This window comes from Eschrichtius robustus, chromosome X, assembly GCF_028021215.1.
Source record: "Eschrichtius robustus isolate mEscRob2 chromosome X, mEscRob2.pri, whole genome shotgun sequence".
Taxonomy (NCBI): Eukaryota; Metazoa; Chordata; class Mammalia; order Artiodactyla; family Eschrichtiidae; genus Eschrichtius; species Eschrichtius robustus.
Genome location: NC_090845.1, coordinates 89,831,260 through 89,858,638, shown reverse-complemented (window position 1 = coordinate 89,858,638; position 27,379 = coordinate 89,831,260). Strand labels below are relative to the sequence as shown.

Below are 27,379 nucleotides of genomic sequence, written 5' to 3'. Positions count from 1 at the left end.
TCAGGAGGCCAGCAGAGTGTTGGTAGTCACATCAGAACTTCGCACACTGGGGAAGGCATGGCGGAGCTTCTCCATAATGTCTTCCAAGCACAGGCTGACATCTTGGCTCTTTGACCCCACATCATCTGAGTTGGAGAAGAAAGATGTGGGAAGAGAACTCGAAATTCCCTTATGAGGCCAAGGGGCCGAGGTAGGATGCTGCCGGCTGAAGGGTGAACCTATAGCATTTGTATCTTCCCGGCACGATGCCTAGGTACATATGAGGTACTCAACATACATTTGTGGAATAAAGAAATGAATGAATGAGTCAATAAGCCAATCATCCCTGACCCTAAGCTCAAAGCCATGAGGAGAAACCAGTCCCAGCCCTAGCAGAACCCCAGGCAGGAGACCTGGGGCAAGACAAAGCCATGGAGGAAGGGGTTGGGAGGGGCTGGGGGAACTCACCTGCAGCTTGAGTGTCTGGAGTAGTCTGTCCCTTCTCCTGGGGGTGACTGCCTTCTGACTGCTGCGGAGAGGAAGCCAGGGACGAGCCTGCAGAGCCATTGCCATCCGATTCAGTATGTGGCTAGCAAGAGGTAAGGCATGACTTAAGTGGCTTTGCCTTCCTGACCTTACTTTGACAGACTCCTGAGCTTAGAAAGGTCCTTAGAGACATCATGCCCATCCCTTTGCCCTTGGACTTTAAGAAGCTTTTGGTGGTGCCCCAAACAGTGGTTTCCCCTTTCAGGAAACTTCTTAGAATATTTAATTACTGGATACCCTCTTCCTTCAACAACATGTATCAAAGGCTCCCAGTTCTTCTAAGGATGCCATTGCCCCTAAATATCTCTTGCTGTCATTTCAGCTATAATTAAGCTATCTAGAACTCAATTCCCTCTGGAAATGTAGAGTTGCACACCTGATCCTTGGTTCTTGACATAATATCATATGTTAAGACCTCCAGGAATTCATCTAGAGGCCATCCTTTGGAGGATCTGGGGAAGAGGCACAGTGTGGTATTACCTGGTATGGATAATGACAATAATTATTCATAAATTATTTATTTATGAAATGTTTATTATAGCCCTCGCATCATGCCAAATTGTTTAAATGCATTATCTCATTTGACGTTCACCACAATTCCATGAAGTTGGTATATTTTTATCCCTGTTTTACAGATGAGGGAACTGGGGCTTAGTGAGGCTAAGTAACTTTCCTAATATCCCACGGCCACTAATCGGCAGCACTACACTCAAACTCAGGGCTGTCTAACTCCAGAACCACACTACATCCTATACACTGCCTCTCAAAGAGGAAAGGGACAAAAAGTAATAAGTGATCCCTTCACAGCGAAAATCTTCCTCTTGCCAAGCATGTCCAAACTCGCTTCTTTCCAGCAAACATCAAAGTAGCAAAGTCAACGTTTTGGATGATTCTTTGAACTTTGTTCTTTCAATACCAGATTCAAATGGGTTGTGGGGAAGTGAGCCCTCAAAAGCCCTCCCTCTGCCCTAGGCCCCACGGTGGCTTGAGAGTAAACACACAAGGATGGAGTGGAAACTAGGTACAAGAGAATTGGCCAAGCGATGTGATATAGCAGCCCATTCCTCCCCCCAACTTTCCTGATTGCCAGCCCAGTTCTCTTCAGAAAGTCTTCTAACAGACACCTCCCAGGAGCAAGGAGCACCTCTCCCCGGCCCGCCTGTGCTCGGAGGCTGCTCTGATTCTTCCCCTGGCCCCAGACTCACTTGCAGGAGCAGCTCCCTTAAGCGCTGCAGCTGGGACTCGAGTTGCTTGTTGTGGTCTTCAAGAATCTGCATGCGTGTCTCCAGGCGGCTCTTGTGCTGTCGAAGGATCCGGGCCTCAGCCAGCAGCTCCTCATTGCGGTGGTCCTGTGCCACCTCAGCAGAGCTCTCAGCCAGGGTGGGTGCCTCAGCAGCCTCCTCATGCTGCCACTTCAGGCGCCTCAGCTCCCCCTGGAGAATCCTGCCAAGGATGGAGAAGCCAAGGCCAATGACCTTCACAGGGTATTGACTGTCCAGGGCTCAGTGTCCCCTCATACCTAGGTGTGAGCAATCCCTTTGCTCTCCCATCCCCACCCCCACCCCAGCCCCCAAGCCGTGCTTTTTTTTTTTTTTGGTCGCAGCATGTGGGATCCTAGTTCCCCAACCAGGGATCGAACCCGCGCCCCCTGTAGTGCTGCAGTGGAAGCGTGGAGTCCCAACCACTGGACGGCCAGGGAAGTCCATCCCAGCCATGCTCTTGCTTGAATGGCCATATCCACTTCCTCTCCAACACATATGTCATTTACTTTGCCATCCTTAGGCCACAGAGCAGAGAGAGCTGACATTTCATATAACAAATGTCTCAGGACTTTGATGTGCTGCTTCGGGGATTAATTCTGACCTTAAAATCGGGCAGAAACACAGTCTGCAAATAAATGAGGCATTAGGGCCACTGACTCACCTACTCCATTTTTAGATTTTTAGATTCCAGGGGAAGACATAACATAAACAAAGGATCACCCATCTTTCCTCTTCTCTCTACTACACTCCTCTTTGACCCACTTTAAACACCCATGTTGAGTCATCAAGGAAACAGATTCCAAAGAGATGGTCTCCTTTGGAGGACATTACTTTTTTTTCTTTTTTGCAACAGAATCACTCTCTCCCTAGTGTTTCCCAGGGCCCCCACCACCACCACCACTGCTCTAGTGCAGTGCTTCTCAAACTATCCATAGCAAAAAAACAGGGGGATTTTTCAATCCATCACGGATCAATACATGGTCTGAATGTGCATAGCTAGTACACAGCTCACACCACACATGACTTGCTGCCCAAATTCAACAGCACTCAACCTGGCCTATACCCAATTCAATGAAGACAAGTCCACTAATTACGTGCGTGGATACTGTGGCAATGTCAAATTGCTATGAAAATTTCTAAAAGTTTACTCTCTATTTATGTATTTATCTTGTCTTGAACCAGTAACAAATACTTTGCAGATAGGCCCTGTTCTAAGGACTTGCTAATCCAAATACAGTCTGTAGGCCTGAGGCATGGGCATCCTAAGGCCCCACCCCAGACCTTCAAATCAGAATCTGCATTTCACCAAGCTTCCCAAGTGACTTGTATGCACACTGATGTTTGAGAATTACTTTTCTGGGGGTTGTTATTGATTCCACTACACACCCCCAAAGTGTCTTGGATGCTCCTCAGACTCGTGCTGCCCTCCATGCTTTACAGAGATCAATGCCATCCCCATAATCTTCTTCACCTTCCCTCTTCCAGTCCTCAAATGCTCTATGCAGTATCATCCTCCTCTTATTACTTTCACTAAGTGATAAGGACCTCTTTCCGTTTCCAACAACTGGAAGTTCCTTGAGGGCAGAGGCATCATCTCTTCTGTATTCTCTGTGTTTGCATTCTCTCTGCCTGTATCTGTTGGGTACTTGGAGATTTTTGGGTTGAGTTAAAAGGATTCAAATAATTATTAGGATAGCTAGCTTTTATTGAACACTTCCAATAAGACAGACACTGGCTAACACATTATATGCCTGATCATTTGATCTTCACAAGTGACCTTAAGAGGTAGGTACTCTTATCATCATCCCCATTTTACAGATGAGGAAATGGAAGATCACAGAATATAAGTAACTTGTTCAAGGCCACATAGCTAGGATGTGGAAATTCAGATCTTGAATTAAGCCGTCTGACTCTAGAACCCACGCAAGATCTGTGCCATTGCCACACCTACCGGTTCTCATCCTCTAAGTGGGCCAGGATCTTTTCGAGCTCCCCTTTGCTTTCAGTGGCCATGCTGCACGGAGCCTGCTGTCCAAAGGCTGGCTCCCGGTCTGTAATGGGGCTGGAGTGCCGCAGCAAGTACTGGTCCTCATCTCTGTGTGGGGGTGGGGAGAGGAAAGAGGGGCCCAGGCATTGAACTGAGAAACAGCTCAGGGTGTGAGTTCTCAGCTCCCACCTCAAGCCCCAGGAGACACATGCTGGAGGATTCCCTCTCTAAGATACATAGAGAGGGAAAAGGCCATGTATTCAGGTTTAAGAGGGATGGAAGTGTTCAAAGGTGGTAGGGGTCATTGTTGGGGGCAGTAGGAGAGAGTGTTTTCAGGATGCCGAGGCTCCTGGGTTCTACTTATAGTGACCTGGGAAACAATGAGCAAATCACTTCCCTTTCTGTGATGTTCCCCCACCCCACCCCCCTTCGCTTTCCCATCCCCAGGGGAATTGTGGCCTGCCTGAGTCCCAGTCCCAGGGCTGGATTTATCCGTGTAGCCAACAGTTCCTAGGTCCTCTGAGGAGGCTGGGGACCTCCCTAGAGATGAAGGGCCCCTTCTCTGGGCTATAGCACCAAGGAATCTCTCTGGCCACACTTCAGTCAAGTCCGTGGTATCTCCCCAGGGTTGATGTGGCACTAGATGGGGCATTGGCATTTTGAGCATAAGATAATGGCTCATTTCTGCAACTTTAGTTGAGGGCATATTCTTCTTCCTTCAGAGTTAGGAATAGAAGGATGGGATCTTGCAACAGAAAGGGACCTTGGCAGATGGCAGGGAGGTAGTTCATCCTTCATTACCCTGCTCAGTTGATAGAGGGCAGACTGCTTCTCTCATTAAATACTGTGCCCAGAAAGCCGACTTCCTTCCTTAGGGTGTCAGGGACCCTATCCACACACCCCCCCCCACCTCCCACTGAGGATATACCCTCCCCAAGTGGTGGTAGAAGGATCCCAAAGGAGAGCTATTCCTGGCAAATATGCAGCTGTGAAGACTCACATGCTGTCGTCTGGGGACAGGCTGTCATTAAAGAAGGAGCAATTTTGACTTTCCATCTCAGCAAGCCTAGGAAGAAAGAGCAGGAACAGAAGGGAAAACAGTATGTGAAGACGGCTTTCATCTCAAGGACTGTAATCCCACAATAGGATAATCAGGTTTGGGAGGCTGTCCCAATTCCCCCTCCCCCGCCCCAAAGGTTAGGCCTCGCTGGCTGCTGCAAAGCCTGCTGTGCATGTCCCCCTGGCCCTGACTTCATTCTCTTTGCCCCAACTGAAAACCCCTTCCCCCTTGGACTCCTTACAATTCCCCTCCCCAAAATCTGGTGGTACCTGCTGGCAAAATGCTCAATGCGGGAGTGTGTGTCAGCGTGTGGCAACATCGGGGAAGAAGCAGGCCTAGAAGAAAGCAGCAAAGACTCAGAAGACCAAAGACTGGGTAGCTGGGCAGCCTGTCTCCTCACCACCACCCTTCCACACCCCGCAACACCACCACCAAATTAGGGAGCTCCCAAGAGCTGATGGGAGCAAGATACAGAGACTGGATTCTAGTCTGTTTCTCAGGTCAGATTCCTGGTCAGGCCCTAGCTGAACTGCCCTGTCACTAGTTGGGTTTGCCCTGGAAGACTGCCCTAGCCCATGTGGGACTCAGCCCCTTCACAGCGCATCCCTAGGCTCAATGAGGATGCCTGCAGCCCCCGTTCAGCTACCGGTACTCACGTCTCACTGTAGTCGGCCTCCAGCACTGACTGCACAGGCAGATAACCTCGCTGAGGGTGTTTGCTGAAATAATGCTTTGAGCGGAATTTGTTCTTTAAGGTAGTGGCAAAGTCCCTCATGTTCTCACTGGATGTGGTCTGGGAGGAGACAAGATAGAGGGACTCACCCTAATGGGCTATTCTAGGGAGGTGTGGCCACTCCCCCGGAGCAGGGACCATGACTGGTAGTCCACTCTTGTTCATATTTACCACACCTCGCTCCTAGAAAAAGATCTAGAAGGATACATGCCAAACTGTGAACACGGCTTGCCTCAGGGGAGTTAGACTTGAGGGGTGGGGAACGCACTGAGGAGGAAAAGGGACTTGGTTTTACACTTTAAACACCTCTATATAATTTGAATCTTTTACAACGATCGTATATTTGTTAACTTTTAAATATCTTTTACATAAATTCTAGGGGTGTAGAAGATGAGCAGGAGCTACACAATTATCAGTCTACCATCTCTAGCCAGTTTCCCATGTATGACTTTAATAATGTTTATTTTAAAATGATAATAAAAGAAAAATAAAGGTCAAGGTCACTGCTTCCATTGGGTCACACATGTTTCTGTGTCAACAGAATTTGGAGAAGAGATGACAGCTCAGGGAGATGGATTGTGGAGATGGGGAGGTAAGATGGGAGAGAGCAGTGGGGGGAGCTGGGGATATGCTTGGGACTTTGGGAGTACGTGTGGGGAGAGAGGAATAAAGGAGTTTAGGGAGCAGAGTCAGCTCAGGAAGCTAAGCCTGGAGGTCTGAGTCCTGAACATAGCAGAGGAGAAATTCTGTGGCTGGAGTTCAGGGATGCTGGGCTCAGGAGGCTATGAAGGGCACAGTTTCCAATGAAAGCCCAGTGGATTTTGGGGACCCAGGTAAAGAGCATACCCCCTTTTCACGCAAGAGATTGAGTAATGAATTTGAGCACAAACTTTGGTATTGACTAGAAGGGATGGAAGCAATGACAAGGTAGCAGGTGAAGACCAGGGGACAGAAACAATCCAGGAAGCTAAGCAGGAAAAACTAAATTGAGCGATCAAAGGCTAGTCACCTGTAACTGCCTTGCTGTCTCTATTTTCTCCTGAGACTTCTCTCTGCAGGAGAATAGTGAGTGCCTTTTAGATGGCCAAGAATGTCCTGGGCTGCTCCAGCCAGCTACCGCCCTGGTGAGGGTGAGGGAGAAGCTCTGCTAGAAGGACAGCCCTGGATCCCCCAAATTGGTCAATCACCAGGCCTGTTTGGAGGATGCTCCCCAACGGAGAGCAGAATACAGTGAGCTAATGCTGGACAAAATGGATCAAGCACCCAGAAGCTGAGAGCTGCCTGCCCCTCCCGCCCGGCCCAGAGGCTCCATACCGGGGTGTAATACTCCATGATGGGATAATGAAGCTTGTTGCCCTTGCTGGCCCTGCCTGTCAGGAAGCAGGTCTGGCAGATGTCCACGTTAAATTGTTTCAGACTCCGGTACCTTGGGGAAAGGAGAGGTGGTAGGAAAGAGGATGCAATATACTATAGTGACCTCCCCCTCCCCCAAACATCCAAATATGTGCATACATTAAAAGGGTTACTCCAGAGACCACAAATCTCCATGAAATCACATGCTCAGAATCCCAGGAAGTTCAGCAAGTAGCCCTGTCTCACCATCTTTTTTTAAAAGGAAGGGTGAGATAAACAACAAGGTCCTACTGTATAGCAGAGAGAACTATATTCGATATCCTATGATAAACCATAATGGAAAAGAATATAAAAAATGTATATATATGTATAACTGAATCAATTTTCTGTACAGCAGAAATTAACACAACATTGTAAATCAACTATACTTCAATGAAAAAAATAAAAAATAAAAGGGAGGGTGGGACGGGGTAAAGAGCTCATTATATCAAATAGCCTTCTAAACAAAGGTGGCCTGAAAGGGTCCAGTTTCAGGTTCACAGGTATGACCACCTTCCTTGGAGAAGGCACACTTTCAATACGAAGACAACTGATTCTATCAGCCGTGAGCAAGTTGGCTAAAAATTATTCCCCAAAGTTATTTATAATAGTAACTCTATTATGACTGAATATAGACTAGCCCTTCAGATCCAATTCCAAAGCCTGATTGGACTGCCCAGACCTAATAGCATAGCATGGTGAAATGTCTAGACTTAGAACAGTCAGAGGATCCGACATCTTGCCCTGGAGCTACACTAGCCAGCAGTGTGAACTCCACCTCTGTGCCTCATTTGCTTATAAAAAGCAGGGTGGTTGTAAAGAGAGTATGTGCTAGTGCTTTAAAGTGGTAAAAACAAGCATTTTATGATGAAAGCCAAATTCAGGATAGCGGCTACCTTTGTGGGGACAGGAGGGAAATGTAATCAAGGAAACTTCAAATATATTGTTTTATATATTATATAAAATATGTATAGCATATATAAATTTGTAGATATATAAATATATTATATAACATATATAAATATATTGTAAAATATTGTTTGTTTCTTCAGCTTGGTGGTGGGTGCCCACCGTGGGGCGCTGGAGCCTGCTCATATAAGCTCACGAGAGCTGGTTGTTAAAATTTCAGGAATTTTCCAAGCCAGTTGTTAAATATAGCCATTATTTAAAAATTAAATTGTATAAACTCACAATTAAGCAAATGGTATTAAAAACAGAGGTAATAAATAATTAAACTCATCACTTCCTAACTATTTCACCATTATCTATGCTCTCGAGGTTGTCTACATCTGTTATACCTGGTGGTGGAAATACTATAAATGGGGTGCAACTGTGCGTCTCTTCCTGACCTCCTATGGGTAGCCTGACACTGGCCACAGTGGGAGTATTTACATCATGGAAATTAGCCAATGCTATATCACGTTTCTCTTTTGCTTTCTAGACAGTAGCACATTTGCCAGCACACCTTTTGGTGCGTAGGTGTTCTCATATGTCAGGATGCTGGGGCTTCTGGGTTCTACTTAATGCTCCCTGGGAAACAATGAACAAATTACTTCCCTTTCTGTGCTGTTCTCCCACCCCACCCCCTTTTGCTTCTCTATACATTTTTATAGGTCTGAATACTTCACAACACAACCAACAGAAAAAAATTTCATCGTTTTTGAGTTTTTTAAAAGTTAAACATTCTGCAGTAGAAAGGATTATAACAGTATATAACAACATACAATAGATTAGTTGTAATTATATAATTATGTAATGCCCTGTTTTGCAATATATGATTTATATGTAACATGGCCTATTTATTATTAGTATCACTCCAGCAGGTATTGCTTTCCCTACCTGAAGCCTTTGATGGGGCACTGCCTACAGATAGAGCACTTGGTCTGATGCTTCACTTGTTCAGCAATGGTGACCCGATGCAGAACAGCCAGCCACACCATGGACTGGGGCTCCAAGTTGACCCATTCCAGGAACTGTGAAGCTTCAATGACTGGCTTCCCAGTGCTCTAGGGAAACAAGAAGCCCAGTAGTGATGTCTGAGGCCCAGTGTCTTGTGCCTAGAATGGCAGCCCTCAGGAGAGGAGGAGAAACAGCAAGACCTGGTTGGACTCTGGGTTAGACTGTTCTCCAGAGGTGTCCACCTTCTACCCTGCCCTAGTTGACCTGGTGCCCTCCCCTCAGGACTCTGACCCTAAAAGCCCAGAGAACCCTCTGCCCTGTTGCTCCAGCCCAACAAACTCCCTTGCATCTGAGTACTTCAGATCAAAAGCCCAGCTCTCAGTCCTCCCTCCCTTCTTCCCACCCTCTGTCCCATCACTCCTCCTTTCCTCCCTCCCCAGTTCCATACTCACAAAACGGAAGCAACTACGGACGCTGGGCTCCACGTTGCTGCCCCCAAAGGCCGCCACTTCCCCCAGCTGACGGGGCACCTGAATGGCCTCATGAAGCAGGACACCAAGGTGGCGTTGGTCACACTGGCTGCCTGAGTTGGCCACTTGGCTGAAGAGGTCTGCTGGCCCCACCGTAAGTCATGGCCAAGCCCGATACAGGAATGGCCAGAGAATGGTGTGAGGAGAAAGAACGGAAAAAGAAGACAGGGAAAGAGCACATTGACTTAGCTAATGACTTTTGAAACTGGAATACCTAAAGGTTCATCCCTGACCTTCTAGAAGTCCAGAAGTTCTAAAAGCAGCATTCCTCTGGGTTCAGAGAGAAAAAAGTGAGTCAGACACAAAGACGGAGAGCGTCAGAAAGAGCAGGGGAGAGAGGGGTGAAGACAGAGAGCAAGCTGTGTGAGAGAGCGGTGCCAGACACAGATATGACACTGCTGGGAAAACAAAGTCTCAAGAAGCAAGATGAAGGGGTGTGGGGTTCAAGGGTGCCTGAATATGAGTTGCAGTCAGTCTGCCCTATCCCCTCCTGTTCATGTAGCCCATGTAGTCTGATACTGCAGTAATCTCTCAGTTATCCACACAAATGAAAAGACACACTGGCATGGATAATTCAAAAAAAGGGGATAATTCAACACACTTGATCGTCTAAGAATTCACTCTCAGTCATTGTGGAACAGACTATGGTACTTATATATTTGAGCATGGTCTATATCTGCCCTTGTGGGAACTCCCCCGTCCCACCCCAACTTTAGAAAACCTCCTGCAGAGGTTCTTGTCTGTCCGTTTCATACCTCACCTAAGGCCCAGAAAAGGAACAAAACCAAAAGGCAGAGGGCCTGGGGTTTATTTCTGGATCCATTACTGACTAGCTTGTAAAACCTTGGGTAAGTCATGAACCTCTCTATGCTGCAGTTTCCTTACATATAAATGGAGACTAAATCATCACTGTCCATCCCATCTCAAAGGAACATTGGGAGAAAGAAATTATATCATAGCTATAAACATACTTTGAAAAGTCTTCTTCCCTGTAAATCTTTCCTAGACGGCTGTCCTCACTCTTCTGTGATCTGATATAGCACATATCCTTTGCCATTCAGATTATTCTAATTAGCACTCTAAAAAATGCTTTCTGTGTACTTCTGTCTCCTCTTCTGGACTGTAAACCACTTGAGGCAGGGACCATGTCTAACTGGACCTGATACTCACCACATGTAGCACAGTGGTCAACGCACATTAAACACTTGACACTAGTGATGCTGTTGCAGAAAAATGCAAAATGCTGTACAAATGATGGAGGATGGAGGGGAAAGCAAAGGTACTGTACACCAGAGAGGTTCAAACCTACAGAATTACATGTTGTCCACCTCCCGGATAATGGGGATTATTGCACACCACCCATGTTATCACATGGGAAGTCTCCAACAGAATGTGTGACGTGGTTTTTTTTTATTATTATTAACGTATAGCTTTCTATTTTATTTCAGATGACTGTGTTGATGATGCAGGTTCTCAGGAAACCCCCAAAACCATAAATGCCTTTCAAAGTTTTTGACAGTCAGGGTAAATTGAACAATTCTCAGTGATGTATTATATAGTAAAAACCATTCCATTTATAAAAACCAGCACACACCTGCCTAGTAAACAATAAAACTGTCCTCTTCCACATTTGTGTGACGTGGTTTGAGCTTCAGATTGGGAGAGGGCTAAGCCTGATAGACCACAGGGAAATGGAACTAGAAAGTCCAGGTCCTGGGTATCCCAGGATCCCAACTCAGATCCGCATCAAGTAATTACACCAGATCAGAAGAAACCAATGCCCTTGGAGTAACAGTGGGGATAATAACAGGCCTTAGACCCATCTTGGCCTTTGGCTGTTGTGGATTCTTTGCAATAGCTTGGACCAGGAAGCATTACAAGGTAGCCTGAGTAGCCCTCTGCTGAGTCATAAGACTGATCTTCTGCTTATCTTAGACTTTTCTTCCTCCCACCACACCTCTCCCTCCACACACCTCTACTCCAAACTTTGGAGTTGTACTCACACTGCAGTTTTTCCTTCACTTCTGTGCCACACAGGCATGCAATGCCAGTCTTAAAGGACAATGCCCGCATCTTTCCACTGCGACCACTAGGTTTAAAAGGAGAGACTGAGAATATGAATATCTGTAAAGGGTTAACATCTTGGCAGTCATGTCCCTCACAGGGTTGATCCCAGCAGGGCTCTGTGCCAGCCATGCCCCAAGCTGAGCTGAGTCCAAGTGCACCAGGGGAGCAATTCCTTCCCACCATGCCCACTCCATATGTCCCACTGAATTTCACCATGGAGGCTGTCAGGGCTGCAAGCCCTTACCTATCAAAAACATTGAGGAGCCAGTTGAGGCTCATGTCCACACAGAGTGGCACGTTGACCAGGATGCCTCTTTCCTCCTCCAGCCGTTCATATAAAGCAGTCAGGCAGTGAATGACCTCCACCACATCCATTACATGCTCACTGGCCTGCAGATCATGCTCATTGAAGATCTCCAGGGCTGTGGTTAAAGTTACCAGGTCCACTGGGAAGGAAAGGAGAGAAGGAGAAAGTATAGCCAAAAGTAGAACCCCAGGGACTAGACAGGAAGATACGGCCACCAGCATCACCAAATCTGACTCAATCTCCAGACTAACCATTGGTAAGTATGAAACAAGCTTGCCCTTTACCAAGACCCTCAACCCAAGTGAGGAGAAGGCAGCAGAAGGCCCCCTAAATTAACCCCAAATGTTTCTATACCCAAATGTTTCTTGACATCAGTTTCAAGAAGATGGTGGGATTTGGGTAAACTCCCAGGGGTTGAATACCATTTTTTTTAACTTTCTTTACACGCATTTCAACTGCAAGTAAGTTGGTCTGTGAACCTCGTTCTGAAAACCTAGACACTGGTTATGAAGGCTCAGGTATGCCTGGGTAAATGTGACATAACTCAGGAGGATTTTTTAACTACACCCAATGCTGGAACCAGCCTAGCCAGATAACCTGGTCCAGGAAGACAGAATGGACAGTGTCTCAGAGAAAAGACAGAAGGCACATTATATCTGCAGCCATGTTGTCCCCTAACCACTGGCATTCGCTTCAACAGTTCTGCTGCTACATCCAATAACCCCAAGACGGTGAAAGAACACAAGCCTCCAGTGGTTCCAAACCATTTGCTGGGATAATTCTCGCCATAAAACACTTGCTTGATTATCCGTTTTGGGCAAGGAAGAAGGGACAAGGAAGAGGATAGCTGTGGGTTAATTTGGAAACAAGCCTGGGGGTTGGGGAAAATAGAAGGGCCCTGGAAAAATCAGGTGTCCACAGCCAGCATATCCCAGCCTTTGGAGAGTCCCCACAAAGCCAATCAACAACACTGGACAGGTGGGATGAAAGTGGGAAACAGTCAACAGATGAGGAAGGGTAGGAGTGGGATGAAGGCTATAAGGGAAGTGTAATGGGAGACTTACGACGCAGTGCCTTCTGGACTCTGCGTAGCTTCATGGCAGTGCGGTAAGCTGAGAACTTAATGTTGTTCAGATCAGCTGCAGAGAATGGAAAGAGACCCACTCAGATCAGGGAAATGCAAATTAAAACCACAACAAGATACCATGTTACACCTGCCTGATTGGCAAAAAATAAAAGCCTGACAATAGGAAGTGTCAGCAAAGATGTGGATGAATGAGAATTGCTGGTGGAAGTGTAAATTGATACAACCACATTGGAAAACAACTTGGTATTACCTAGTAAAATTGAACATTCATATATTCTACGACCCAGCCAGCTATATATACTAGAGCAGTGATTTTCACATGTTTTGTTTGTTTGTTTGACCAAGCAGCACAGTTCTTGTTAGCTCCAAACTAGAAATGACCGAAATGTCCATCAACAGTAGAATGGTTGAGGAAACTGTGGTATATACAATGGAACACTCCACGGCAGGGAAAATGAATGAACTATAGTCACATGCATCAACGTGGGTGAAATTTACAACATAATAGGAGTCTCTCTTGGCAGTCAAAGATAAGGCACATGAGAGTCATATTCGTAGCCTGGATAGTATCTTTCAAAGAAGATCTAGTACACATCTATAAGCATAATTACCTAATGTGATGATAAAATCGTTCAGGGAGAGTATAGAGCTTCCAGTTGAGGGAGGTGCAGAGGGGAAAGGAAAGAAGGCTACTGGAAAAAGGACAAGGACTCACTTACACCCTCACCTGCTTGTTGAATAGGATTCCCTTCTATTTTTTTTAAATTTATTTTTTATTGAGGTAACATTGGTTTATAACATTTTGTAACTTTCATGTGAACAACATTTTATTTCTACTGCTGTATACCCTACAAAGTGCTCACCACCAAAATTTAATTTCCATCTGTCACCATACAGTTGAACCCCTTTACCCATTTCACCTTCCCCCTACCCTTTCCTCTCTGGTAACCACTACTCTGTTCTCAGTATTTATGTGTTTGTTTTTGTTTTGTTCATTTATTTTGATTGTCTCTTTTTATATTCCACATATAAATGGAATCATATGGTATTTGTCTTTCTACTCATGTCACTCGGCATAATATCCTCAAGGTCCATCCGTATTGTCACATGTGGCAAGATTTCATCTTTCTTATGGCTGAGTGCGTGTGTGTGTGTGTGTGTGTGTGTGATCCAGCTATCCCACTTCTGGGTATTTAGTCAAAGAATATAAAAACACTAATTCAAAAGGATATATGCACTCCTATGTTCGTCACAGCACTATTTACAATAGCCAAGACATGAAAACAACCTAAGTGCCTGTAGACAGATGAATGAATAAATAGGATATAGTATATATATATATATATACACACACACACACACAATGGAATACTACTCCCTTATATTCTTATAGGACAAAGGCAACTGTATAGATCTCCACACTATACAGGAACCTTGAATTCTTACCTAGGGTTTGGTATAACTCAGTCATCTTGGGATGGTCCCAGCATGTGGTCTGAGCCTGGTGGCTACAAACAAAAGCATCAATAGTGCCAGGGTCTATACCACCCCCCAACCCCTCAAACACACATGCACGCACCCCTCAGCGATAGGTTGGATGCAAGGAGCAGCAGGATCTGAGGGTGAACCCGGAGGATCCCAAAGCACAAGGGTTCACCTTTACCAGGTAGAATCTTGAGCTCTTGAGATGAGTAGGAGGAAAAACTGGAGTGGATGGAGGAATCCCAACAGGTAAGGGGTGAGAGGGATAGATAGAAAAAAAGACAGGAAAAGGAGGGGGTGGGCAGGTGACTGACCCATTTCCGATTCAGACTGTCACTCACTTGATATAGTAGGGAACTTTATTGGGTGAAATTGCTCTTTCCCAAGGAACCTGAACAGAGGCTGGTGAGGGAGAAGAGAAAGAGAAAGAAGCTGACCACTAATGCTCTTCAGTCCCCTGGTTACTCCCCTGCTCTATCCTCTCAAAGAAGTAGTTAAGCCCAAAAGGGGATGCCTGACTCTCATTGCCAGCTCTTAACAGCCCCTGAGCATGGGGTAAACACTTTTAATGAACACACTTCTCTCCCTGACGTTTGGGTGAGGGAAGGAGAAGAGGTTGTCACTGATACCCTCATGCGCCAGAGACATGACAAGGGCATGAACAGGTGGCCTTGGCCACCCTATCTTCTCCCTGAGCTGTCCGCCATTTTATCCATTCAGCAGAAGGCAGCTGGTGTGCTGCTGTGGATATGAAGTGGACCCTACTTTCCTCATGGGGCTCAAAGCCCTTCCCTCAGAAGGTCAAGCTTCTCAGTCCTGTGGGACAATGGGGAATGGGACTGCTCACTCCTCTCTAGTGAGGAACTCTGGAAAAGGATGTCTCTCTCTGCTCTGTGTCTTTAACATCCGGATGCTCCAGGAGAGGCTCAGTCACCTGGCCAACCTCCTCATTGCAGTTTCCCTGGGTACAAGAGCCCTCTGCAGGTATATCTGCATGCCAGTGATTATAATTCAATAGTTCTAATCACCATTAACATTGTTTGAGTTCCTACTATGTGCCAGATACTCTGCTGAATGCTCTGTGTGCCTTTCTAATTTTCATATCTGTACATTCCCACTATCTCCACTGCTGCCACCCTGATCTGAGTCACCGTCATCCCTCATCTAGATTGTTGCAATATGCATCCTAATAGGTCTCCTTCCTCCCACTCTTGCCCCCCAACACTCTGTTAAAACATAAGTCGGATCATGTCATCCCTCTGCTCAAATCCCTGCAATCGTTCTCCATTCCATTCAGAATAAAATCCCAAGTTCTTACCATAGCCCTCCAGGCCCTCCGTGCTCTGGCCTCCTGCCCCCATTCTGACCTCTTGCTCTCTCCCCTCGTCACTCACTTCTACACTGGCCTCCTTGCTGTCCCTCAGGTATGCCCCTGCCTTAAGGTCCTGGAAGTTGTTGTTCCCTCTGTTCTTCCCTAAGATATCCACATGGCTCATTCCTTCACCTCCTTGAGGTTTCCACTCAGTTGCCTCCCTCATTAAGTCCAGCACTCCCTAATTCACGTCTTCCCTGCTTTACTTTTTTTCCATAGCACTTGTCACCGATTGACTTTATATATATTTTACTTATTTGTTTATGGTCTGGCTTCCTCCTGTAGAATGTAAGCTCTCCACGTCCAAGGATTTTTGTCTGTTTTGTTCACTGATGTAGCCCCAGTACCTAGAACAGTACCTGGCCCACAGTAGGCCATCAAGAAATATTGTTGGAACAATAAAGTCATTTAATTCCCATAACTCTATCAGCTATGTAATATTTTCCCTCTTTTTACATATGGGAAAATTGAGGTTCAAAAAGGTTAAGCTATTTTTTTCAAGCTTGCACAGATATAAAGTCGAGCAGCTGTGACTCAGATCCAGGTCTCTCTGACTCAAGAGCCTGTCCTTTTAACCACTACACTACACTGTTTTATCCTACTGCTTCTTAGATGCCAAGGTACACTGCGCTCCCACCAGGCCCCCAAGGGACAAGAGTAGACCCTCTTGGAAGGTGGCTGAGTTTCTACCAAGTGAAGCCCAGTTTGTCTCACATACAGGAGAGGAAGTGCTGTGACCCAGGCCCAAAGTCCCGGTGGGCATCCTGGAGCTGCTTAAGTCTCTCACCAACTGACACCTATGGAAAGAAGACGCAAGAAGTCAGTGGACTCATTCCAGATATACAGGGTAGGATTTCCACGTGCCTCTGGCAATCTTTGTGAATTTCCTCAGAGGCTGCCTCTTCTCCAGTTCCAGATCCTCCCACCATTCGCCGAAATCCTAGCCTTCCCATGGCACTCCCAGGGGTCGGAGAAGAGCATCCCTAATTCCAGGCCACAGTCACCGTTCATCTGCCCCTGTCTACCCTGAGGGGCAGACAGGCCCCTCTCAGACCATTTTAATCACTTCCTGCAGTTTAGAGGTTGAGAAGCCTGTTTCCTGGCCCCAAATTCTCTACAACTCTTTTCCCACATAGATCCCATTTCAATGCCCCTTCACTTCCTCTGGGCCTGGGTAAGTTCCCCCCAAGCCTAGTTATACCAAGCCTTTTCCTCATGCCTCACTCCAGGCTTCTCTTTTACCTGTAGCTGTTTCCACCGGATGTTGATCTGCTCCAGGGCCCGGGAGTTCTCCATTGACAAGTGCACATCAGAAATGGCAAGTTGATGGGCCAGATCATTCACCAACTTCACTCCATCTTTCATGGGGAAGAATTCTTCTTTGAATAGCTATAGAACCAAAACCCAAGTGCCACAGTAGGTAGAAAATAGGAAAGAGGAACCATTAGTCATTTTGTTTTAATAGCGCAACCTCAGTGCTTGCCTTTTAGGGCAACCAGACTAAGGTGTGTGTGTGTGTGGGGGGGGGACACATTGTCCTTATCCTCTTCCTTTTCTACTCTCAGAAGACACCAGGGAAAGAGAAGACAGTAGAAGGACAGAGGAGACTTCAGCTAAACCAGCCCCCAAATCTAGCACGGAAACTGGGAGAGACCCTATTGAAGTCCAGGGCAACAATGGAGCCTCAGCAGCAGGAACACTGTCAGGGTCTGGGAGGAACGTCTGGTCCCGGGGTGGACTGTAGCCAGGGGAGGGGGCCTGCATACCTTAAGAGCCTGGATGTGCTCAGGAAGTGAATCAATGAAGAGATCCCCAATGGGCTCCCAAGTGGCTCGGACTCCCTCGGCCTGAGTCAGAGTCGCGCTTAATTCCTCCATTGCCCCTTGGATCTCCAACAGCTGCTCCAGAGTGCGCTCAATGTGGCGGTGCTGGTCCACGCAGCGGGCTGTCAGCTTCTCCCATAGTTCACTGGCCACCGTTGCCTGCTTCCACACAAAGCGGCTAAGATTCTGGATCCGCTGTCTGGGAGAGGTATCTGCAAGGGCAGGCATGAAGTCAGGTCAGGCCAGCCAGGCAAGGATAGCCCATGGAAAGACAGAGACAGATAGCCCTTTGTAAAATGTGTGTGTGTGTGTGTGTGTGTGTGTGTGTGTGCGCGTGTACGTGTGTATATATATTCATACACATACAAATACATTTTTTTCATAGTTGAGCTCCTTTTGAAGATTCAGCTTTTTAAAAAATTAAAATTTTTATTTTGAGTTCATTGTAGATTCACATGCAATTATACGAAATAATACAGAGGGACTTCCTTGGTTGCACAGTGGTTAAGAATCCGCCTGCCAATGCAGGGGACGTGGGTTTGATCCCTGGTGCAGGAAGATCCCACATGCCGTGGAGCAACTAAGCCCATGCACCATAACTACTGAGCCTGCGCTCTAGAGCCCTCGCTACACAACTACTGAAGCCCACATGCCTAGAACCCATGCACCGCAACGAAGAGTAGCCCCCACTCGCCGCAGCTAGAGAAAGCCTGCACACAGCAACAAAGACCCAACGCAGCCAAAAATAAATTTAAATAAATAAATAAATAAAGCTTTCCTGTGGTCTCACATCACTTCCAGCTCCTGCCTAAATTCTTTAAAAAAAAAAAGAAAGAAAGAAAGAAAGAAAGAATACAGAGATCTCATTTACCCTTTAGCAAGTTTCCCCAAATAGTAACATCTTGCAAAACTATAGTATAATATCACAACCAGGATATTGACATTGACATAATCCACCGATTTTGTTCAGAGTTCCCCAATTTTACTTGTACTCATTTCTGTGTGTGTGTGTGTGTGTGTGTGTTTTGTTCTATGCGATTTTATCACATGTGTAGGTTCGTGGACCCACCACCACAGTCAAGAGACCATACTGGTGTTTTCCACTTATTATATCATGAGGATTTCCTCATATTCTTAAAAAATGGGCAAGGTAAAGAGTGAGTAAAATATTTAAGACGTGTAGTGAGGCAAATCATTGAGTCCTATTCACATGACCTTGGAATGCGATTTTGCATTAGTGTCTGCTGCCCACTTCCTTCCAAAAAAGGGAGGTATTTTATGAAGACCCAACAAAGGAGAGGTTAGTATAATTTGCCCAGCCTTTCCACCTAGGCTCCTAAATTCTTCCCTCAGACCTCCCCTCAGAAGTAGATTCAGAGCCCCCAAACTCCAGACTAATTGGAACTGTCCTGCTCTCTTGAGCTCGTTCTATCTGAGGCCCATTGGACAGTAAATTGAGTACTAGTTAGTGCTCAGTAGGAGGGGCTCGAGGTAAACTGAGAGGGTCAACAGCATTGACAAAGGGCTGCATTAACAAAGGGTCCTTTCAGGCTGTACATAACCAATCTCAGAGGGTTGAAGCCTCTTTCTGGAGAAGAGGGCATGCTGGGCCACCACTCAGACCTGAGCACCACGGATCCCACCCTGCTGCCTTATTTAAACCTAGACCTACAGTGACCCGCTCTATTGATGAAAGGGGGCAAGAACTCACCAGGGTCAGAATTAAAGAGCCACGATCAGTTTTCTTTTCAAATGCAATCACCAAACTTTTTAGATGTTTTTGAAAGGTTTTTTATTTTCTGGTTGATTACAGCAGTGCCACATGCCTCTCTATGTTGTAATAAAGCAGTATGCTTTTAAAGGACATACTACTACTTTTACTTACTGAGTTAGTTTAATGCATTTGAGTCTTTTTTTTTTTCTTTTTCATGCCTTATTAAATGGCCACACATGATACTCCAGAGAGCCACATACAGCTTTAGGCCACACGCTCATCTCCCCTGCTCCAGGCTCTGTTCTCTTTGCTTTCTCTTATAGTGTGAATCTGGCTTCTTCCCAACTTTGGACTGCTAGGAGAAAATTCTCCTCCTAGGTAACAGCTGAGAAAATGAGTTTGGGGAGGGCAGGAAGGTGTTTAATGGTTCACAGCTAAAGAAGAAGATGAAAGAGAGGAAGATCACCCACCTTTGCTCTCAGAGCGAGGCTCCTCTAATTCATCAAATGGGTGCTGGGAGAGGAAGGCCTGAGCTGACTCCAACACAGAGTAGATATAGGGGCCCCGAGACTTGACATCTTCCATAAAGGCCTGTGAAGTTAGCAACGTGGTCAATGGGGAAGGAAAGTCTTTCAATTGCTTTGAAATCCATCCTGCAATCGACAATCTTCTCCTCAGTGCAGCTTGATCCTTTGGCGTTATCGTGTATCTTTGGGCTACTCAGACTAAAGAGGAGCAGTCTTCTCCTTAGGCAGAAGAATAACTCTGACACTGGAAGGTCTATTTACTCTGAAATGGGTCTGTCTACGCCACAAGGTAGAGTGAAATGTGGGGATTTGGTGCTGGGAATCTTGGTTCTCTGGAAGACTCAGAAAGTCCTCTGTGAGGGGCTTAGAGAAATCAAAGCCAGGATGGGCAAGATTTATATTAAAATTTTAATTAGTTTTTTTGTTGAAATATACACTAATAAGAGTATACAAATCAAAAGTGTACAGCTCAATGAATTTCCATAAAGTGATTCAATCTCTGTAACCAGTACTGAGATAAAGAAACAGAACTCCACCAGCATCCTGGAAGGCTCCCTCATGACCCCTTCTGGTCACTCTCTCATTCCCCCCTCCCCCAAGGTAACCACTATCCTGACTTGTAACACCACCGATTAATTTTGCCCATTTTTGAACTTTATATAAATGGAATCATGCAGTGTGTGCTCTTGTTTGTATTTGGCTCTTTTTTCACTCAGCCTATTGTCTTTAAGATGCATCCATGCTGTGGCACACATTTATAGTTTATTTTCTTGTTGTATGGTATTCCATTCTGTATTCATCTTTTAAATTGAGATATAAATGATATATAACATTGCATAAGTTTAAGGTGCACAATATACTGATTTCAAACATTTATGTAATATGATTGCCATTAGCTAACACCTCTGTCACATCACATAATTATCATTCCTTCTGGTGCATTATGGATTCATTTTAAGAAGCATGTTGCTATTTTCTGATTATAGAGGTAATATATGTCACAGAAATCTTAGAAATCTCAGAAAAGTATGAAGAAGAAAATTAAAAAGAACTCTGGTTTCATCACTTGGATTTAACCATTGTGAAGATTTTGATACAGTTCCTTCTTCTGTTTGTATGCACGTGCATACATACATACACATCTATATCGATTTTTATACAGTTGAGATCCACCTGTATATAGATTTGTATCCTGTGTTTTTTCACTTAATATTATATTATGTTCATTTTCCCACGTCCCCATTACGAATCAGGGCAGAATTTTAAGGGAGGTCCATATTTGATGGGAAGAATAGAGGGGAAAGATTTGACTTATTCTCTGGAGTACTATCCACAGACCAGTAGGACTGTACACAGCTTCCTGTGACTTTAAGCATCTAAGCAGAGACTGGGCATCCATCAGTCAGGGTGTTGCAGAAGAGATCCCTTCCCGATGGAGAGGCTACACACCACGGCCTCTGTAACTCTAACCTACCGCGTGCGTCTCCTTCTCCTGTTGCACCAGGGCCACATCCCCTTGTAGGGGCAGCTGAGCTGACAATTCCTCATCCTTTTGGCTGAGCCAGTCAATAATCTCTTGGAGAGGGAGCTGAAGCTTTCCACTGTGATCTGAGAAGGCCTCTAGGCGGGCGCTGCACACAATGGTAAGACCAGTGATTTTCAATCCTCTTGTTAAGTTGCAAAACATTTTTCCCCAACAAATACATATGTGGAACCTTAATATATAAACAGATGAAAGAGGTGCTGCTCTGGTCGAAGTGGGAGGAGGCCCGGAGCCCTCCCTCTGACCCACCCACAAAGGCTCTCAAGGCACCTCCAGAGGGAGTACGGTACCAAAACACTTGGCAGACGTCAGTTAATTCAGTTGAGTGCCCAGCATCACGCTGGGAAGGGTAGCGAACTGAGCAAGGCCATTAGAGGTGACAGCTGTCTCGTTGCCCTCTTGTCCTAGAGGACCTCAAGTCATGCCAAACTGCTCATCCTCAGAGGCTTCTTGGAGGCTGCCTTCTGAGCAGAAGCGGATGCAGTAGGTGGAAAGGGCGCGTCAGGTGGCTGAGTTTGGGCACGCACGTGTGTGAGGCTGCATACAAATACAAGCAGCCCAGGGGTCCCAAAGGATGAGGACAGCATAAGCTAGAAGTTTGACATATGGAAGGAGGAAAATGGGTACCGCATAATCACCTCTGCTTGCCTTCCCCCGCAAATGAGCCATGAGCTGAGGTCCAAGTGGTAGGAAGCCAGAGGCCAGCCCAGGCTGTGTGCAGCCATCGAGCCCATTCCCCTCAGCCGACAGTGCTAACTAGTCATTGCGTCCCTACCACTTGGGCCAAGCCTTTTACCTACATTTTTGCTTCCACTAATTCTCAGAGCAACCTCGTGAGGTAGGCACTGCTATTGCCCAGAGAGGTTAAGTAATTTGTCCAAGGTCACACAGTTAAGTCACTGGTACAGTGATGATTTGAACTCAGTTTTGTCTGATTCCAGAGCCTGCATTCTTTCAACTTCTCCACACTCTTCATCCCCACCAGAACCCACCAGAAGCCAGGAGCTTGGTCTTTGATGATAGGGAGTAGAGAGGAAAAGTGTGTGTGGGGGGTGGAGGCGTCAGGGGTTATAGAGAAGGGTAGAGGAAAGAGGAACAACTGATACAGAAGTTGCCTTCAGGCTCTTACTGATTCGCCCTTAGTTTGGGGAGGCATGGGTGGGTGATAAGCAATAGATGGGAATAGAGGGATAAAAAGATGGGAAAGAGAGCAGATGAGATCTACCAAGATGGAGGACAGTTATGAGAGGAAGAGGGGGAGGCAGTAATCATATCCTCCATTTATACATCAGCGCTCTTAAGTTCAGAAAGCATTTTCATATCTTATTTGAGTCCTCACAACAACACTGGGAGATAGTTAGGACAACTATTATTCTTCTACTCAGTTTTTTTCCTTTAAAAAAATCCAAACAAGTGGAAGCTAAAATTCAGAGATTACTCAAACCAATTATGCAAGGTGACAACAGCTATTCAAGACTGAGGTTCAAATCCAAGTCTCCTGACTTCTGACCCAGTGTTCTTCCCCCAGTGCCAGAGAAGGAAAAGGAGGAGAAACAGAGGGTGAGGCTGACGAGAAGGCTGAGAAGAGGATGGTGAGCTACAGCAGCAAGAGGAACCCAACAACACCGTCCCAGACAACTCCCTAAAGCCCCTGTTTCGAGGGGCCAGGCCTTACCGGAGGCTGTGCGACTTCTTTTTGATTTCATTCCAACACAGGTTCATGGCTGGTGGTTCCACGGGTCCAGCGGCACCAACAGACCCGTTGAATAGCTTTGGGCTTAGGTAGGGCACCCCAGCACCATCGTGAGGAGGCGCAGGGGTGGTGGCAGCAGCTCTAACCTGGACAGAAACACAGACACCTCTGTGATCCCTGGAGTGTGCCACACCCTGGTCTGCACCAAGCCAAGCGTGGGACAAGTGTGAACAGAGGGAGAGAAGGGCTGGTTCTGGGGTGTGTTCAGGGGTAGGGGGGGTGAGAGAAAGGATGACTCCGTGGCTCTGTTCATGGCAAGGTCCTCTGTTGGTACAGGTCGGTCACTTTTAACTGCTGACTCCTATCATTATCACTCTTATTATTGCAAATTTTGCCAGGACTACTGCCCAGATGGGACCCTGGAAGTATTTGTGTTAGGTAAGAGCTGCTCAGAATTGCCCAAACAAACACAGGCAACCATGGCAATCAATGTGAGCTGCAGCTCTTACTTCAGTGTTCCACAGTTTAGCCAACCTTCTGGAAAAGAAAGCTGAAGGGCTGTCCCACAAAGTTCCAGAGAGAGAGAGACCAGCCAGAGAGAGCCATCAATGGTAGATGTCCTACTTCCAAGTGAATCTAGGCCTTGGTGCCCCCTCTTCCTCTTCCCCGCTCGCATTTCCCGCCACAGTCAGGAAGGCTGGAAAGAGTCCTAAAGAGCACTGTTCATCTTCCATGGGTTGCGAAAGGGCTAAAGCAGCATTCTGGGTCCTGATCGCCAAAGGACTCTGACCAGAGTCGACAGCTAAGAGGACCAGCTGTGGAGCCTGCCAAAGTCTCGCCTTGGGCCGTCAAGTTCAGAGCCCGTCACTTGCTCACCCTGTAGGGTATTATGGGGTTTGGGAGAGTGTGGGTTGTGCCAAGTAGCCCTTCAGGAGTTAGCTACCTTCAACGCAGTGCCAGACCTGCGCAGCCAGGGGCAGAAGTGGGTGGAAGGCAGGGGAGTGTGGAGAGGAAATCTCAGCCTCGGGAAACCCACCTGCCTTCCTGCCTGTCTACCTCCTCACCTTCTGTGGAAAGCACACGGTCCTGGTGGGTGAACCTCCTTTTGTCTCCCCTTGCCCCCAAACCATACTTCCTCCCCACACAAGACTCTCCGGAAGTTGGGAAACCAATCATCCCATTCAAACCACAGCTCGAAGTGCTTAACACATAGTAGGTGCTTGATAAATATCTGTTGATAAAATTAATGATGCCCAATCTATAGAATAAAAAAATATTCAAGATTTAAAAAAGAACCCACAGCTCGCAGCCACACACGGAAGGAGAAGCGGGAGAGCAGCCAGGCTCTGGGGCAAAGCTCTGAGTTCAGTTGCCTTGCGTCCCCGGGAGCGGACCCTACCTGTGCCGCCTGGGGACCCAGTTGCAGGATTGGACAGCTCCATGATGATCCCTCCACACAAATCAGGACCCAGTGCCTGGTGAGCTAAAGGCAGAGTCCCGACAGGCTCTGAGCAGGCTCCCTCAGGGAGGGTGGGCAAAGCTGAGCCAGGCCAGGAGGCGGGATCTGTCACCCTGTTTGTTTACTGACCCCCCAGGAATCCAGAGGGGGCGGCTATGTCAGGACTCCAGACGGTGAATCAGGGCTTTGTCCCTGGGGAATTCCGGCTCACTCCCAACTGGGCCCGCCACACCGGAGCCAGGAGGGCCCTCCCAGACTGGCAAGGATGGTGAGAGTGGGACTGAGCATTCCATGGTGCTGAGGAGGGGCACGAAGAGGGGAGCTTCTGTTGATTTATGTTCCCTTTCCCTGGAAGACACAAAGGACTCACTCTGCCTCCACCCCCACCCCCTGAGGTGAAGGAAAGGATCAGACTGCTTTGGTGACAAACCTCTGGTAAGCAATTTCCCCAAGGTCTGGAAGGATGATGAGCTTGGTGATAAACCTTGTCCTTGACTAAGTAAGCGTCCTCAGAGGCAGTGAGAGATGTGTGTGGCACACCTGGGGACAGAGCTGTGGTTGGGCAGGTGGGCAGCAGAAGACTGACCCAAGCCCGCAGTGAAAATGAGAGAAGAGGGAGAGACTTGTCCCCACAGACCTCCCCCTGCACTCTAAGGCCAGGGGGAGATGGATGGTCAATGGGCATCCCCCCCCCTGGACTTTTGCAGGGTGGGGAGAGGGCAAGAGGGAACCCAGAAACTCCATGCAGGGATCCAGTGCCAGGGAGGCTCCTGTGCCCTGCCTGTGCTGTCCTAGGTCCCTGGCCTGAGGGGCAGGGCCCCTTCTGGAGGTGGCCACTCTTCTCCTTTGCCAGCAGACTTGGCTGGAGAAAGGTTAACATTCCCGAGCTGGGCCCCCACCCCTAAGCACTGAGGCAAAACACTTCATTTTGACCAAAAAGGGTTCTGTTCCAATCCTCATTTATCTCCCACAGAGTCTTCTGGGCTTTCCACAGTTCCACATTGTTTCCATGCTGAGGCCCACCTACAGGAATAGTTAGAGCAGCTGCCTGACCCTTTCTGGGGCTACGGGGTAGAGCCTTGCGGGGTGGATGGGGGATGGCAGGGGATAGCAGGCCAAGAGCAGGGAGTGGCTCTAGCTCTGGGTCGCAGCTTGGCTTATGCTGGGATAATTGGTCCCAAGCCAGTCTCACAGAGTCCCCCAGACTGGGAATGCCCCAGAGTTAGAAATGGCCTCTTGTGATCCAGCCACAACCTAGTTGTCTGGTTCTGATGGAAGCGCCCACAATGAGCTGGGCTCCACCCATGCTAGCCTTTCATTCCCTCCAGCCTTCCTCTCAGTTTCCTATGCCCCCATTTGGCTCCTTTACTATGCTCCATCACCCTGTTCTCCCCTCCGAGTTCCCCCTAATAATCTCAAGTCCCCTGGGGCAGAACCAGGCACACAATAGGCAAATAATGAATAATCATAGTTTTCTTTCCCTATCAATAGCCTTCTACTTCTGGCTTTTGTGGCCAAGATGTTTGCTTATCACTCCCCACTCCCCATAGGGCTCTCTCTTTATCTCTTGAAACTTTAAGACAAAGTCAGAGCCATAGAGAAGGAAGAGAAGAAACTAGACAGTGACCGAGGAGAGGGCTTGGTCTCACCATTCTCTGTCACAAAATGAAGCCCTCAGGTCCCGTTGCCAGGTGGAGAAGTTTGGAGGGGGTGGGCAATGAGCAGGGCAAGCCTTATGGAAGGACCCATGCTTCTCAATCCCTCAACCCTCTGAAAGTCCCAGTCTGGGGAAGGGGCAGGTGCACAGGGGGACTCTAAGTTGACACTGACTTTGAGAATATGTTACAAGCAGCAAATTGTCTCTGACTAGACATGTGAAAACAGCTTGGGAGGACCTGGGTCTTATGCCTCTCTGGACCTTGACTTTCTCCCATTATTCTCCCCCAACTGGGCTCCCCAGCACCTACATTCTCCATCCATGCCAGCTCTCCATCCGTGTCTCTCTCTTCCTCCTCCCTGTATATTCAGCTGCTGTTTGCAGCTGAATAGTGACTCAGCGCCACAGCCCATCTGTGAGATACTAAGAAACATAGTACTTTCACACACTCCCATGGCCTCTGGACCCCAATGCATTGTAGGGCAAGCCAAAGTATGCTGATACTTCTCTCTTGTCTAGTCAGCTTTCCCTTGGACCTCCCTTATTGTCAGGAAAGGGGGCTGCCCTCTTGGGATTACTGCCTCTCACAATAACTCTGACCACCTAGAACGTATGCAGGTGGGCACACGCAGCACCACCACTCCACTTCTAGGGGAGGAGAGAGACAGGAGAGGCCAGTATGAAACTCAGGGGAGCCTTAGTGGGGTTAACCCACTGCGAGTAAGACTAGGGACTTGAGAAGAAGAGCCAATAGAATGAGAGGGAATATTCTGCAGGTGCAGAATATGAGGTAAGCCACAGAGAAGTCAAGACAAAGGAAGGTCCTGTCTTGTCCTTGGCTATATCCTGAAGGATCATGCTTTTCTAGGACCTCCCTTGGGATGTTAACATAAAACCAGCCCCCTCAGCCATTGTGGGCCCTTTGGCTTGTCCAGCTCAACACACTTCCTTTGCCCCATGCCCCCCATAAAAGGCCTCATGAGTGACAAGGATGGGCCAAAGGAGGCCCCGTGCTGTCCAAGAGGTTTCATGTATATGGACAGTACCCCTGAGCCTTAGGAAGCATGGATACCCACAAGATCACACACAGATCCTGTGTCCACCCTGTCTCTACAGGTCTTTCTTTTGCTCTCGACCTCTTACCTGAGGCTGGGGGCAGGTGCTTCGGAGGCTGCTGCTGTGATGGAAGTGGTCAGCTGCCCGCCACTCATGACATCGTGGGAGGGTGTAAGGGCATCCCTGCATGACCATAGGTTGCAT

The 27,379-nt window shown here is 47.3% G+C and overlaps 1 protein-coding gene across 1 annotated transcript; it reads right to left on the bottom strand.

The window, feature by feature from the left end:
• Window positions 1-27,379, bottom strand: DRP2 (dystrophin related protein 2). The gene is made up of 22 exons (XM_068533110.1): window positions 27,263-27,379; window positions 22,986-23,149; window positions 21,242-21,398; window positions 19,711-19,831; window positions 17,470-17,738; window positions 16,946-17,092; window positions 16,422-16,500; window positions 14,673-14,733; window positions 14,296-14,357; window positions 12,827-12,901; window positions 11,700-11,901; window positions 11,392-11,477; window positions 9,311-9,468; window positions 8,799-8,965; window positions 6,882-6,993; window positions 5,491-5,627; window positions 5,104-5,169; window positions 4,775-4,840; window positions 3,739-3,882; window positions 1,731-1,968; window positions 448-568; window positions 1-125 (listed from the first exon to the last, which is right to left on the bottom strand). Exons 1-22 carry the CDS (start codon window positions 27,377-27,379, stop codon window positions 1-3), a joined length of 2,874 nt encoding a protein of 957 aa, XP_068389211.1.

What these genes read in the sequence shown, in the direction of transcription:
- DRP2 (XM_068533110.1), bottom strand. Translation starts at nt 27,379, where the DNA reads ATGCAACCTATGGTCATGCAGGGATGCCCTTACACCCTCCCACGATGT. An exon ending in TGAGTTATACCAAACCCTAG is followed by an intron (nt 12,902 to 14,295) that starts GTAAGAATTCAA and finishes CATTCTCTGCAG; the next exon opens with CTGATCTGAACAACATTAAG. An exon ending in GAGGCCGACTACAGTGAGAC is followed by an intron (nt 5,170 to 5,490) that starts GTGAGTACCGGT and finishes GCTTTCTTCTAG; the next exon opens with GCCTGCTTCTTCCCCGATGT.